General features: G+C 41.8%; 2 protein-coding genes across 2 annotated transcripts; both read right to left on the bottom strand.

Annotated features, from left to right (window-relative positions):
• Positions 1 to 7392: 7392 nt before the first annotated feature.
• On the bottom strand, positions 7393 to 11743 carry LOC121713769 (perforin-1-like). Its single transcript, XM_042098685.1, has 2 exons — positions 11043 to 11743; positions 7393 to 10246 (listed from the first exon to the last, which is right to left on the bottom strand). The coding sequence occupies exons 1-2, from the start codon at positions 11558 to 11560 to the stop codon at positions 9223 to 9225; spliced, it is 1542 nt and encodes a 513-aa protein (XP_041954619.1). The 5' UTR covers positions 11561 to 11743; the 3' UTR covers positions 7393 to 9222.
• A 2328-nt stretch (positions 11744 to 14071) lies between these two features.
• On the bottom strand, positions 14072 to 15780 carry LOC121713351 (perforin-1-like). Its single transcript, XM_042097889.1, has 3 exons — positions 15263 to 15780; positions 14278 to 15162; positions 14072 to 14081 (listed from the first exon to the last, which is right to left on the bottom strand). Exons 1-3 carry the CDS (start codon positions 15778 to 15780, stop codon positions 14072 to 14074), a joined length of 1413 nt encoding a protein of 470 aa, XP_041953823.1.
• Positions 15781 to 15999: the final 219 nt, after the last annotated feature.

Raw genomic sequence — 15999 nt, 5'->3', positions numbered from 1 at the left:
GGAGCCGGAACCCCAAACATGTGGCTTTGATCATCCCAACCTCTCCCCAAACAGCTGCCCCCTGCATACACACAGAGGCTGGCTCACCGTGACGGTGGCCAGGGCCTGGGCTCTGCATGGGAAACTATTAGGGCCTCCAGAGGGCTACGTTAAAGTCTTCTATGGTGGCATTTGATTTGTTTTTGATCCTGTCATTCAATTAATCCTTCATTCATCAGTCATTCAATCATTCATTTAACCACCAATTGCCATCTATGGCTATACAAATTGTGTTTGATTTGAACTGAAACTAAAAGCCCTAATTGATAACTTTCAACAATGTCAACGTGTCAGCAAAAATAGTTGTAGTTGAGTTTTGTTGGTGAACATTATTTGAGCAAGGTCATGATATTTGGAAGTGATTATTTAATGTAGATAGATAGATAGATAGATAGATAGATACTTTATTGATCCCCAAGAGGAAATTCAAGCTGAATGTTGTCTGTATTAAAGCAATTTGAAAGTATCCACGTCAAACTTCACAAAGTTAGCCTATATCGTGAATGTGTAAAATGTTCTGAAAAATAGACATAGCACTGAGATAATATGAAAATGAAAGCAAGTAAATAGACAGTCCATTATAACAATGCAACAGTGACCTCTTCAGTTCTAAATATTTCATGTAGCACAATGTTGCATGAGGTAAAAGTTTAATTTAGGCCTGCATTTCCTTTTCTGAAAGCTTAAATGTTAACAGTGATTCCACTATCTCTGAAACCATTAACACTTGTATCAAAAGTGTGCCAACCTGAATGCACATTATTTTAGCTTTTGTTTCATATCACTACTTAGCCCTACTAGGCAACACCTACTTTACTAGCCAATTCCCTGAAAGTATTAACATGGACATATCTAAGCATTTATTATGTATGTTACATCATTTAGACTACTGAAACAGGGTATAGTAGTTCTGAAAATCCCAGCAAAAATACAAGGCCTTGAAAGTCACTTATAAAGCTCATCTCACCAGGACTTGGTGCTTCACAAATTCAGACAGGTGGCTGAATACTTTTGATATGAAATATAATAATAAAAAAGGAACTAATGAAACACAGATATATAACACTTTTTTATTATTATAAATTCAGAAGAAACAGCCTTAACCCCCTACAAGCACGCCATATGGCAACAGTGGCTAGGAAAAACTCCCATGTTCCAGGAAGAAACCTTGAGCAGAACCCGACTAAATAGGGGGAGCCCATCTGCTTCTGGCTGGCTGCAGCTCTGAGAATGGAGGTAGAAAGTGGAGGAGTAGGCCTGTGCACAAAGATATGCATGGAGGAGTGGTCATCTCAGCAGAAATTAAACATGAGGGTGGTGTTGTCCAAAGACTCAACATGGGACTGGATCAGAGTGGCCAGCAATGAAGCATTACAGGAGATCTGTTGATAAGAGAAGAACATGAAAGCATACGCCTACACAGTAGACATAGAGAGACAGAGTTACTTTCCGGATGCCGGCAAAACCCATTAGATTATACTGGCCTATATGCTCTACTTCACCACTCTGCCTGCAGATTAGATGATGTAACATGTAATCTGTGAAAAGAGCCAGTCTAGGACAACGGTTCAACTTAATTGAGAAAGTTGATACGAAACATCGATCAGGAACAAATATCATCATAATACTATATAATGTTCAGTCTACTGCCCAGGTGAGGCACCTACCTTAACAAATCACCAGCACTTTAAACTAGGTGAGTATATATTATAATATAATACTAGTAGCTATAATAAATAATAACAGGCAATTTAAATTATAGATAAATGAGTATTTAATATAGTATAATGTCTATATTTTATCTAGGCTAATAGAATACCCTTAAATAATAAAACACCAAAACAGTGGCCTAATGCCTAATCACTCTCATTCACACATCCTACTAGGCTACAACTTAAAACGGACTTAACATTTACAACAAAACACTTAAAACATTACTGTATCAGAATTGTCCCAATAATGCATCCACTCTCGTCCAGGGTGTGTAAAAGTTCGTATCGTTATCCAACCTGTTTGGGTGTGTGAGAATGGAGATGAGTCACTCGTGGCCGTCAGGGATGGATGGCAGGGGAGAGGGGCGACGACTCCTGTGGATACGGTGGGACTCTTCTGTTTCCTTAGGTGAGCTAATTAGTGGTGAACGATAAACGGATGCTATACTTTCTAGAAAACTAAATTGATACTTAACAGACGGTAGTCCTTGTCAAGTAGCTTGTTTTTATATAGGCCTCTGTCATGAGCGAGCGCTTATAAAAGAGCGCTTGTAATGGCCCCCATTACAAAAGGTTCAACTTAATTGAGAAAGTTGATGCGAAATATCGATCAGGAACAAATATCTCCATCATAATACGTTATACCGACACATACCCATGGGAAAATACTTCAGTAGAAAATATTACCATTTTGATCTCCGTTCAAAATACCAGCACTGCCCCATACATGTATCTGTGTCATATCTGGTCCACTCAAACAGGCCAAAGGGAGTGGTGACAGCGGTCTTCTCCCTGTCTTCGGGACTCATCGCCACCTGGAAGTAGCCAGCAGTCAGGTCTAAAGTGGAGGAGAGCTTGGCATTGCCCAGTTCATCCAGGGACTCCTCCATTTGCGGCAGAGGGTAGCCTACGCATCTTTGCATGTGACCATGTTCAGCTTTCGGTAGTCACAGCAAAAGCGCACAGTGCCGTCTTTCTTTTGGACAATGACTGCTGGTGATGCCCAAGGGACGGCTGCTCTCCTGAAGGATCCCTTGCCCCACCAAGTCCTGAACATGCCGCTTGAACTCCTGGTATACTTGAGGTGGAACTCTTCGGTGTCTTTGTTTGATAGGAGGGGCGTCAACAGTCGGAATGCGGTGTGTCACTGTGGTGGTGTAGCCATAGCCATAGTCGTTGTCATGACTGGAGAATATGTCACTGTAGCTGTGCAACAGCGTGCTGAGCTTAGCATGCTGCACAACCGTCAGCTCTTCAGAAGCTACCTGCACTGGAACAGGTAAACATTGATGGCTGTCTACTGTGGTGTGAACACTGTTCAGCTTAAGCCCTGTGACATGCAACACCCCATCCATTTCCTCAAACCCCACCACCTCTTTTGGATAGATCCTCTGTGGCTTGGACACCGCAGCTACCCTGTCTCTGGGCATCAGTTTTATGGACTTCTCGCTGGTGTGCATAACCCTGAAGGGGACTTTTCCACCTGCTGCCCCTTCCGAGTGTGTTGGCAACCAGAAGTCCCTTCTGGATGCTGGTCTTTGGAGTGGCTTCCACCAGGACCTGGCACTCTATGGTTGGAGGTATCCTGCACCAGCCTTTAATCACCTTCTCGCTGTGCGGTGGGATGGTAATCACTTCTCTGCCAGCCACCTTGACGAACCCAATCTTGCCATCTGGACCCACAAATTCCACCTCTTTCTTGACCCTAGCCAACACACGACGGACGCTTGCCTCTGGTGGACCACCATGTCTTTTCATCCTCTTCGCATCCACACCCGGCAGAGAGGTCACCAGATCTTTGATGATGCTCATCCCCATAATGCCTGGGAGCCCATTCATCTTTTCAACATCCGGATGGGTGTCTCTCAGGATGAAGATGCACCGCCGCTCAAGAGTGGTTCCAAAACACTCCACATCTGCTTCAAGACAACCAAGGACCGGGATGTTCAGTCCATTGGCTGCAGTCAGCTCCACCCAATGGGTGGACTTTAGCTGTTCCTCTCCAAAGTGTTTTCTGAAGTGAGACTCTTTGATGGTGGTGACCTCAGACCCAAGTGTCCCAAAGGCAGTTCGTCTTCACTCCCGAGATCATCAGGTCAACAGTCCAGCAGTCACCAAATGCACTTTGTTTCAGGAACTGGTCGACCTCAGTGTTAACGCAGTCTGCCAACCCACTCCTGACCATCGATAAACCAGGGGGTCTTGGTTCGCTCTCTGGTAGAGTATTCCGTGCACTGTCTGCTTCTCCAGAGGCATGTCTTTGCCGGGGGACTCGGCCACGGGTACAGTGTCGACTGGTGTGACTGGACTCTCCACACGTGTAGCAGATGTACTGGCCTTCACTGTCTCTTAATGGCTACCTCTTTGGGACACGAGGTGATCGTTGGCTTTGGCTGTGTAACACTCGGTAGAGCTCTTCTTGACGGGCAGCTATTTTTCTTACTTCCTCACAAAGTGACTCCATGTTCAATGTGGAGGATGGATCTTCAGCTTTAGCTGCATTTATCACACCTCTTGGACAATGGCACCTCGACACCTGCATGTCCTCTTCCTCCTCTGAGTAGGTAATAGCCGCCTGCATCACATCACTGAAATTTTGGCCATGATCCTCTTTCAGTCTCCGCTTCATCGTCTTAGGAAGTCGTCCCTTAGACCCAGGATGAGCTGTTCGATCAATATGGCCTCTGCATTTGGAACGCGGTCTGGGTTTCGGCACTGAATCTGACTCATTTTATCTTTTAAATCATATGCATATGATCGTATCGTTTCCCCATGTGCCTGTCTCCGATCATAGAACTCCTTCAGTCTGGTGCCAATAGGTACTTTGTCACCATATGTCTCCAGAAGAATGTTGAATATATCTTTGACAGAGTTCGATTTGGTGGGGGATAACATGAACTTTACTGTGGCTTTGGCTTCATCTTTTAAATGCTGTCTCGCCAGTTCTGCTTGCTCTTCTTCTGGAATCCTCATCATGCAGGAGGAGGATTTCATGGAGGCCACCCACTCATCAATGCTCACATCGCCAGGCTTCTTGATGCACCCACTAAACTCTGGTAATTTGCGCTCTCGTGGGATGTACAGTGCTGCTGGGGTTTTTGTTGCAGTCGCCTGCTGTTCAATGACCAGCCTTGTTCGCAAAGAACCCTGGCTTTTTCGCCTCCTCCTCGTCCTCCTCCTTATCCTCCTCCTCGTCGTCCTCCTCCTCATTCTCCTCGTACTTCTGTAGCGGATCTCTCCAGCTCCACCACAAAGGACGTAGACGCTCACACCAATGCGTTAACTGCTTTTTTTATTTAAGGGGTTTGCAGCTCCTGTCGTCAACCAACATGTACACACAAAACAGGGAGGCACGGAATAAAGTCAGATCAAGCCCTACAATAAGACAAAAAACAATGAGTTCCCGTTTCCCCATATAATGTTGGTAGATAGGCAATAAGCTGTTCGCTAAGTATTTTTCACTTTTAAATTGTGTTCTCAGCGCGCGCCGCGTCTCCAACGGCATCTCTCTCCAACGTATATAATCTATGGTTTAAACATTAGTTATCCTAAGATAAATTGTCCCGACATTACGAAACCCCATTAAGAAAGACAACAAACAGTATACAATTAATTCATAACAGTAGGCCTATACAATTAATTCATAACAGCAAATTGAATACTCTTGACGTTACTTACTAGCCTTGGCTATAGTTTATAATGAAGATTAACAATGTTAGGCTAATATCTTACGGGACTCAATACAGTTAGAGAACAGTGTATCTACATATGTTACATGTTTTTATCCAACATTTTGTGTATATTTATCTAGTATTTATCAATTATTATCATATTCAATATGATATTGGTCGGAGCGTAGTCGCTATACATACCTGCCTCACTCAGCATAAACATCAACTGAGGAGGCAGTAAACATTCCGGTTGTTATGGTAACCGGAACGTCACATATTAATCATCAACATATTAACAGTTATTAGTTAAATAAACAAGTACTAACAAATAAATATACAAATAAATAAAAGGTAGATTTGCTGAAACAGTTTGTCACCATTACACTTCTCCTCGGGCTTCTCCTTGTCCTTGTTCTTGTGCTTCACCTCCTTGTCCTCCTCATTCCCTTCTTTCTTCTTACTTTTCTGCTTCTTCTTCTTTTTCTTCGTTCTTCCTTCTCCTAAACGCCTCATCTTAAGGCATTTGTCTATGAAGATCGAAATCCTGCCTGGTGGTTTCAGAACATACTTAAACTTGTTCCTCTCACCTGGTTTTACTTTGGGCAGCCACTTCTGGAATTTTTGTTTTAGAGTTGCTTCTTTCTCTAATTGCCTCTGGATCCACCGGACAAATATTGTCCACGCGTGATTTTTTTTGCGGGGGTGGTGGAGGGGGGATGGGTGTCCCTATAATAGCTCACTCTCTCTCTCTCTCTCTCTCTCTCTCTCTCTCTCTCTCTCTCTCTCTCTCACACACACACACACACACACACACACACACACACACACACACAGTACCCTTCTTAGCCACAGTTTCTTTTAGTGGTGAGTACAAACAAGTGTTATGGACATTGTTATGCAGTTTATTCTCATCAGAGTCAGTCCATGAATGAATATTGATCAGTTGTTAACTAATAGGCCTAGAAGTTGCATTTGAAAATGTTACTGTTTATTGTTTACTGGCTATGTTTGTTTTTTTATTTCAGCCACACTGTTTTAAAGTGGTTAGGACCATTATTTCACACCAATTTTGAATTAACCATACTGCAATACAGATTTCATGGTTGCACCATGCTTGCGTTGATGATTATGTGGCCCTCAGCAACCTAAAAATGCAATGATGTGGCCCTCTATGAAAATGAGTTTGACACCCCTGTTCTAAACCTTCTTGTGACACTGTGATTTATGATGTGCTAGACCCGTTGCATAAATTTAAGAAGAAGTCCACATTTATGCTCAAAATGCCACCTTACTGACTTAGCAAGTTGGTAGAGAAGGATTTGAACAAATTGAAAGCAAGCAGAAAGAACAAATATAATATCAGTATGCAAGAGAGAAAAGCCTTGGATGAATTAAGAGTTGGAAATATCAACATTATTGTAAAATCTGCAGATAAAGGTGGGGCAATTGTGATACAAAATACTAAAGACTATGTGACTGAAGTAATTAAACAATTAAACAACATCAATTTTTATGAACAGCTACCATAGAACCTGGTTGAGAAATACATGAAGGAAAGGGATGCACTACTACTTAATGCACTAGAAAATAAATGGTTAACAAAAAGTCAATATGAATTCTTAAAAGAGAAAACCCCCCATGGAGACCTATAGTAGCATGTAAAGATGGATGATTTATATACCAGAAAAGTCTTTCCTTGTAACTTTTGATGTTGAAGCTTGTATACTAACATCCCTCATGAGGGTGGATTGGAGGCCATGCATTTTTACCTCACATCTAGACATGATGACGCTTTTCCAACCGAATTACTGATGTTTATGACGAGGTTCATTTTAAAGTCCAACTATTTCATGTTTAATAATAAATACGTTTTAGAGACCCAAGGAACAAGCATGGGTTCTCCATTTGCCAATTTATTTATGGGTTTGTGGGAAGACCGGTATGTTTTCAATAACAACCCGATAATATCCTGTTTTTTAAGCATTTTATTGATGACATTTTGGTAATATTCGTGGGTTCTGAAGATCAATTGTTGTAGTTTAATGATTACATCAATGGTACTCATCCATCTTTGCACTTCACTATGGAACATAGTTGTGACAAAATACATTTTCTTGACATTTCGATTTTGTTTTAAAAGAGGCAAAAACATTAAAGATGGTGGTCAGCTCTACATTTCAGGAACCCCCCAGGAAGAATTGGCTTGCTCAACAGGTGTATGGCAATTACAGATGTGGGAAATGCGCACATTGTTCAAATACATTTGACACAAAGTATTTTAGTCACCCCCATTCTGGCAAGAAATATGAAATTAAAGATTTTATTAATTGCCTCTCAACTCACGTCATATATATGTTAAAATGTCCTTGTGGACTAATGTACATAGGCCAAACTAAACGCAATTTAAAATTAAGAATTGCGGAACATAACGTAGCAATCAGAAATGGTAACTTTAATTATGCAATTGCAAGGCATTACAGAGATAAGAGTCATGGACCAGCCACTACCCTTGAGTTCATAGGATCAAACCTCAACCACGAGGAGGTAATTTAATCAAACAACTTTTGCAGTTGCATGAACTCGAGTATATTTTTGTATGAGTATTTTTCAATGTAAATGAATTGTTGGTTGATATGGGTAATGACCGAAATTAAAATTGAAATAAAAAAAAATGCAATTTGAACATGCAATATGCTTTTTGATACATATATGCTTAAATGACATCGATTGTGTATATGTAGGCCTATATGCAAGCCAAAATATGCAGGATATTGAATTGATGATGTATTGATTGTATTTTCTGGTGTGTTAGAGTGTGGAGTACTCTCACTGGGTCTGGTGTGGTCATGTGATGATGTTACCACCTATTTCACCTGCGGGTGTCAGATTGACTGTGAACGTGAACCTGATGAAGCAACTTGCGAAACGCGTTGTTCGCGCCAAATAAAGTCAGCAAAATATACCCTCCAGTGTGTGATGTATACTTTTTGACTTTTCAATAGTTACTGTATACAGCACCATCAGTAAGAAGAGCTGTGCACAGGGATTTTGACCTTTGATACATAATAAATGCTTAGATATGTCCATGTTAATACTTTCAGGGAATTGGCTAGTACAGTAGGTGTTGGCTAGTAGGGCTAAGTAGTGATATGAAACAAAAGCTAAAATAATGTGCATTCAGGTTGGCACACTTTTGATACAAGTGTTAATGGTTTCAGAGATAGTGGAATCACTGTTAACATTTAAGCTTTCAGAAAAGGAACTGCAGGCCTAAATTAAACTTTTACCTCATGCAACATTGTGCTGCATGAAATATTTAGAACTGAAGAGGTCACTGTTGCATTGTTATAATGGACTGTCTATTTACTTGCTTTAATTTTCATACTTATCTCAGTGCTATGTCTATTTTTCAGAACATTTTACACATTCACGATATAGGCTAACTTTGTGAAGTTTGACGTGGATACTTTCAAATTGCTTTAATACAGACAACATTCAGCTTGAATTTCCTCTTGGGGATCAATAAAGTATCTATCTATCTATCTATCTATCTATCTACATTCAATAATCACTTCCAAATCTCATGACCTTGCTCAAATAATGTTCATTAACAAATTTGTCGTTTTGTCATTGACATTGTTGAAAGGTATCAATTAGGGCTTTTAGTTTCAGTTCAAATCAGACACAATTTGTATAGCCATAAATGGCAATTTGTTGTTAAATGAATGATTGAATGACTGATGAATGAATGATTAATTAAATGACAGGATCAAAAACAGATCAAAATAAGTCTGTCCATTTCATGGAATAGGCCAGTACATGTTGCACTTAGGACCAATCAGATGTGGATCACATTGAAGGCTGTATGAATATGAGAAAACACCTTGGTTCATCCAGCAGTCATGGTAATGATTTCCTCTTTGTATGGATACTACACAACCTCCTAAGTGATCTTCTTTCCACCACCAGCCTTTGACCCAAACCTGGAGCGAAAGCTGTTGTGTTGTGTCAACATGTCCATAGCTAAATTGTGCGTGCCATATTGGGTCATAAGACTTGATCCATGCGGTCCTTTGCTCGATGCCACCATAGAAGACTTTAACGTAGCCCTCTGGAGGCCCTAATAGTTTCCCATGCAGAGCCCAGGCCCTGGCCACCGTCACGGTGAGCCAGCCTCTGTGTGTATGCAGGGGGCAGCAGTTTGGGGAGAGGTTGGGATGATCAAAGCCACATGTTTGGGGTTCCGGCTCCTTTGGCAGTCCATTCTTTTCAACATATGCTCTGATCTCCCTCTGAAGGTTAAGTCTCACGGTGGTGCTCTTCACCAGGTGATGAAGTGGACGTATTGAGTAGGACACGATGTCTGGGTTCTTCTTGATACTACTCAGCCACCTATGAAACCCCTCTGAGTCATTTTGGGTCATGGAAAACACCCCTGACCACCTATTTCCACCCGAAACCTCAGTGATGTGGTTCAGAAATCCCTGAGTGTACCCTGTCACACTGTCCTGATTGTTTAGCACTTTTCTGCAGCTGTCACTGGATACAGAGGCTTCTACTTGACCAAGACCGACTGAGAGGCCAGCACTCAGGCATTTCTCCACCTGGGTAACAGATATCTGGTTTAAAGTGGACAAGCAGGTACGGATGGACGTTACTCTTTTAAACTTCCCACCAAGATTCACCTGGTGGATGTAGTGTGTTCCGTAGGTATCAATAAAGTGCCTGTACAAGTAGGCGGTGTCATTGGAATATTTGTGTGGAAGAGACTTGACATGTTGATGAAATTCTGGACTCAGAGGAGGTACCCAAGGGACACGGTAACTAGACAACAGAAGAATTGAGAACGATTTTTTTAGTCTTCATTATAGGCTACAATAATCAAACAAGGCAAATGGGTTTAGCAAGAACAAGATGTTGTAATATAAGTATCAGTGGGGTTGCCAACCGTTCCGTAAAATACGGAATCGTCCAGTATTTGAAAGGAAAAAGATGTGTTCCGTATTGAACTGATGAGAATCAACTCAGTGCAAATCTATGACAGATCAATATAATAAGTTAGACTATGAATGAAGAATGCACGATTTATATAAGATAAAGGGAAACCTTGCTGCTGTCATTTATCCCTCTCAGTTTGTCTATCATCACTATACGAGCAGAGAATGCACTTTTTGTTTAAGCCCCTGTGAGTCACTAGGCCTATATTATGCTGTGAGCGTGAGATGATGTCTTGCTCAGAGTTTTACAGTGCATCTGTGCAAGATAACCAACTAGGCTAGCCTACCGGTACTTGCTGCTGAAACAGAAAAAAAGCCAAATTTGACCAAATTATGCACTCGCTTTACTCAATTATAGAATTTAGAGAATCTACAGTATATGGTAGAATCATAGAATGTAGTAGGGCCTATATTATGCATTCATTTTAGTAAATATTGCACTCATTTTCTGTGCATTCATTTCACACAGTTTAGTAAACGGGCCCACAATATATTTTTTTTATATAAATCTTGCAATACACACACACACACACACACACACACACACATAGCCTATACCCCCCCCCCCCCGTGTTCCTTATTTTCATATCAGAAAGTTGGCTGTATGAAATCTTGACACTGACCGGTAATGAGAACAGGTAAGCTGATGGGTGATGAACGAGGTTTTGTCTTCTTGTTGTTGAGAGGAGGCAAAAATTACCTCGGCAGACTGACTACCCGCAAGTTGCTGGTCAGCAACTCTTTGTAGACCCAGGTCCACTTTCCAGTCATTTGTAATGGATAAGGAGGAGCTTGCTAACAGTGAGCTAACAGAGTTAAAAAAGAAGCTGGACAGACTCTGTCTGCAAGTACTGGAGGGTCTCCAGTCCAGCACGGTCAGGGGCATTTTCTGCGCCTGGTTCCCCATGAGACGATTGGAACACAGCGTACAGGTGTTGGTAGGGGTAAGGTAGGTCTGCAAGTCAGTAACGTAAGCACCTTTGCGCTGAAGCGTTACCACATCAAAACCCTCACCAACCAGACTGTGTCCGGGAACAAAAGGGGCTCTTTCACATTCTTTCTTTTTCCCTACTCTGCAGGCCTGGAGAGGAGCCAGGTGAAGCAGTGACACCAAGAGGCAGAGCACACTCAGGTTCGCCATGTGGAAGCTGGGGAAAATAACATCAAAAGAACGTCAACAACCCAAGGGTATCATAAAATCCGCCTTAGCACTAAATGGGTACGAAGTACACTGGATCAGCTTGGCTCGACAGTGGGTTTGCAGGCTGTGTCCTATGATAAAAGGTAAAATATTTTATAGTTAATAGCTTCTCTAGACCTTGCTCTCCACTTGCCTAATAACTCTTCACTTCTTTCATCTAAAAGGAAGATACTGTAGAGGTCTCTAGATTTCTCGGATGTCTTTTGTCTGTAATACTATCGAATACATCAATGGCATAACTTATAAAGTTCAGTATATAATTTCTTCTTGTAGTGGATTGCAGGAAAGTAACTGTACAGCATGTATGCCTACTTACAAGAGATCTTCTTCGATGTTGTCTATACAGTATGTGTGTGTGTCTGCTTCTCCACTAGATTGTTCTTTACTGATAGGACTTTGTCCACACTGTTTCTCCTTTTATAGACGTGGAGGGTAATTGCCTGTTGGTGTAAAGTGTAATCAGGACATAAAAAGGAGTTATTGTGTTTGAACACTACATGCATGTTCCGGTTATGTGAATGAGACTTACAGTACAAGTCATGATTATTGATAGCACATGTGGATTGATTTACATTTAAAAGTCACTAGATATCCCCCATCCCTATAATTACCGTGCTGAGTTGCAGAAGGTGGTTGCAGATGCCTCTTTTCAAGCATTAGAAAGATACAGAATATCGCAGTGAATACAATGGACAATGGAATACAAAGAGACATCGACCTCAGCATAGCAAAGCATTACTTGCCATGGCAAGACAAAATATTGACATTTTTGTAACAACATACTGTAGGCTAATCTCTTTATGGCTCTGGTTAGTAGTGATGTGATTCCGTTAATCAGAAGTTTTATTGAACATTGGTTGTCTAGTTTTTCTCCCTTACCAAACGTGAGGGGGGTGATTGCTGTCTCTTCTTCTTGCAGGATAGCACAAATATCATCCTCTTATGTTCGCCTCCTAGTCAACTGGTAAAGTCAGGAATAAGCCACCAAATCATCAAGGGCACAAACTACTCTTCAGGTAGGCTGTCTAAGAACTGCATGGCATTAAACAATTTTAACTGTAGAGGTCACTGTTGCATTAATGTTTCTCAGAAGTCTGCAGTTGCCAGTTTTTCTCGATTCTCCTGTTTTCACACATAGGCTAATTCAAATGCTTTGAACCTTTGCAGAAAAACTCTACTCACAAATTCCTTAATTTCTCACTGCACTATATTCTCATTTAGAAAGCACTGGCATTCGATATAATTAAGTCCAGTCACCACATCTCAAACCCAGTTAGCCGTTAGCGCAATTCTCCAGCTGGAAACCCTAAGAGTCAAAATTGTTCACACACCAACCAGAACCTCAAGTTAGATAGGCTAGATGAAAGTGAAACAGTTGTTTCATTGTTGTATATTGGTAAATGCAACAAAATATATTTTACATTTTTCCACATTATATCAGTTACATATTTTCACAGTACATTTACAGTACTGAGGTAAGTTACTTTTTCCACTAAATTTCAGTTAGAGTAATTTTTACTACAGTACAGTTATACAAGTACTGTACACTTAAACAACTTGGAAATGTGTGTATTTGTTGTGTTTTGTATATTGTGTTCATCATGTAAAGGTGGTTGTTGGATGGAAAAAAACATAAGCAAAATGTACATGTTGTAGTAGCAAGTTTTTTTGCGGTAGTGCTTTGAATTAATCTCATCAGTGTGTAAAGGCTGTAGTGGTGTATATGTTTTTGAGGTCTTGTGTGTTAATGTCTAAAGGCAAAGTTTGTTTGTTTTCAGACAGATTCAATGGTTTTGAGTGTAGAACTTAGTTTTGACCTGAAAGTATAGGACATTTTGGGGGTTGAGTGAGTAGTTATGGATTTGTGTTTAGAGTTTTGGAAAGTGGAGGCATAATTTCAAAAATGCGTTTTAACAATCGAGAAAAACTGTAATATAAGGCTTATGAAGAACTAGGGTATCCATTGTAAGTGTCTTTCTCAGGAGTGTCATGTCATAGATGTCACTAAAATCAAAGCACCTAAGTCAGAAATGTGTTGAGTGAAGCATTTTATTTACATGCAGATAATAATATACAGATAGCAAATCAATCATCCCATACAGTGTTAGTCATACAGGGCTGTCGCCAGGGTTGGTAAAATGGCCAAAGTGTACATATTTCATATTGTCTCTTCTCCAGACACTATACCAGGTTACTGTTATGAACATTTCACATTGCTTTGTCTTACTGAATGGTACTGCCTGCTGAAGATACAATGAGCTGTGCACATGCCATCTCTCAAAAACGGTCACACATAGCGGAGACTAAAGTCTAAACTGAGTTACTGTAAGCATGCACTCATTCCAGAGATTACGTTCTCTGTCACAGATTTTTTTAATCTAGTTGTTTTAAGCTTCCTATTTAATTTCTACCTCTGAAAAAAAGGAACAGGTTCCAGACCTCGTTAACACCTCATAGCTGTCTATGTACATGGGGACATAAAGATTTAAATGAAAGGATAAGCATCTATCCATCTATTTTAGGGTCTGGGCCAATAAACATTACACTTTGGGCCAGTCAGATATGGATCACACTGAAGGTTGTATGAAAATGTGAAACGACCACGCTTTAACCAGCAGGTATGGTGGTGACTTCCCGGTCTCAGGTAGATTTCACACCTTCCTAATCTGTCGTCGTGTTTCACGTCTTTGTCCCAAGCCTCAATTCTAAGTCGCTGCGTTGTGTCAACATTTCCCAGGTCAAAGTGTGAGTTCCATACAGGGTTGTTATTTGATTTGATCCATCTTGTTCTTCGGTAGTGGCCGTTATACCAAAATCTAACGTAGCCCTCGGTACGGCCCACAGGGTCCCCCTTCAGACCCCAGGCCCTGAGCACCGACACTGTGAGCCGGCCCCTGTGTGTGTGCAGCGGGCAGCAATCCGGGGAGAGGTTGGGCCGATTCCAGCCACATGCTGGGGGTTTGGGCTTTTTTGCCATGCCATTGTCTAAGATGTACTTCCTGACCTCCTGCTGGAGGTGACCCCTCACAGTGGCGTTGCTCACCAGCTCGTGGATGGGGAGGAGAGAATAGGACACAATCTCAGGGTTTTCCTTGATGCTGCCTAGCCACCTGTGGAACCCGACTGAGTCATTTCGGGTCATGGAAAACACCCCTGGCCACCCATCTCCACCCGACACCATTGTGATGTGGTTCAGAAAGCCCAGATTGTACCCTGTCACACTGTCCTGGTTATTTAGCACTTTTCTACAGCTGCCACTGGATGCAGATGCTTCTAACTGACCAAGACCCACTGAGATACCTACTCTCAGGCAGTTCTCCACCTGGGTAGCAGATATCTTGTTTAAAGTGGACAAGCAAGTGCGGACAGACGTTACCCTTTTAAAACTCCCACCAAGATGCACCTGCTGGATGTAGTGAGTGCCGTAGGTATTGATAAAGCGCCGGTACAGGTAGGCGGTGTCTATGGAGTATTCGTGGGGGAGGGAGTCGACATGTTTCTGAAACTCTGGACTCAGGGGAGGTGCACTGGGGACACGGTAGCTGTAAAAAAGGAAATGTTGTTATGACAGTACTTTCAGGACAATATAATACTCAAGGAAACAAGAGAAAGTGTGTATGTGTGTTCAGTCTTTGCACTGACCGGTAATAAGAACAGGTAAGCTGATGGGAGGTGAACGAAGTCTTGTCCACTCTTTGTCTGTGGGTGGCAAACTTGGACTCAGCTGACTGACTACCCGCTAGCTGCACATTAGCAACTCCAGGCAGGCCCATGCCCACCTTCCAGTCATTCTCAATGGACGAGGTAGAGCTTTCCAAAAGAGAACTAACAGAGCTAAACACAGAACTGGACAGACTTTGCCTGCAAGTACTGAAGGCTCGCCAGTCCAGCACAGACAGGGGCAGTTTCTGCAGTTGGTCCCCCATGAGAGGGTTGGTACACAAGGTACAGGTGTTGGTAGGGGTAAGGTAGGTCTGCATGTCAATAGCGTAAGCACCTTTGTGCTGAAGCGTCACCACGTTAAAACCCTCACCAACGAGACTGTGACTGGGGACAAAAGGGGCTCTGTCACATTCCTCCTTTGTCCCTACTCTGCAGGCCTGGAGAGGAGCCAGGTGAAGCAGTGACACCAAGAGGCAGAGCACACTCAGGTTCGCCATGTGGCTGCAGAAGGATGTACAGTATGCTAGGGTTAAAAAAAAAAAAACACAGGAGACATGTCAGCAGTAGAAGTATTGTATTCAAATAATATTGTAAATTATAAGGTACAATGCTTTGGATGTACATTTCCATCAGTGAATAATGATGACTATGACTTTGGCAACAGTTGGAAACAGTTCCTGTTTCATTCAACAAGTAGCCATATAGCATTGCATTTG

This window comes from Alosa sapidissima, chromosome 7, assembly GCF_018492685.1.
Source record: "Alosa sapidissima isolate fAloSap1 chromosome 7, fAloSap1.pri, whole genome shotgun sequence".
NCBI classification, from domain to species: Eukaryota; Metazoa; Chordata; class Actinopteri; order Clupeiformes; family Clupeidae; genus Alosa; species Alosa sapidissima.
Note: the sequence above shows the minus strand (reverse complement) of the source record. Positions and strands in the feature narration are given on the sequence as shown.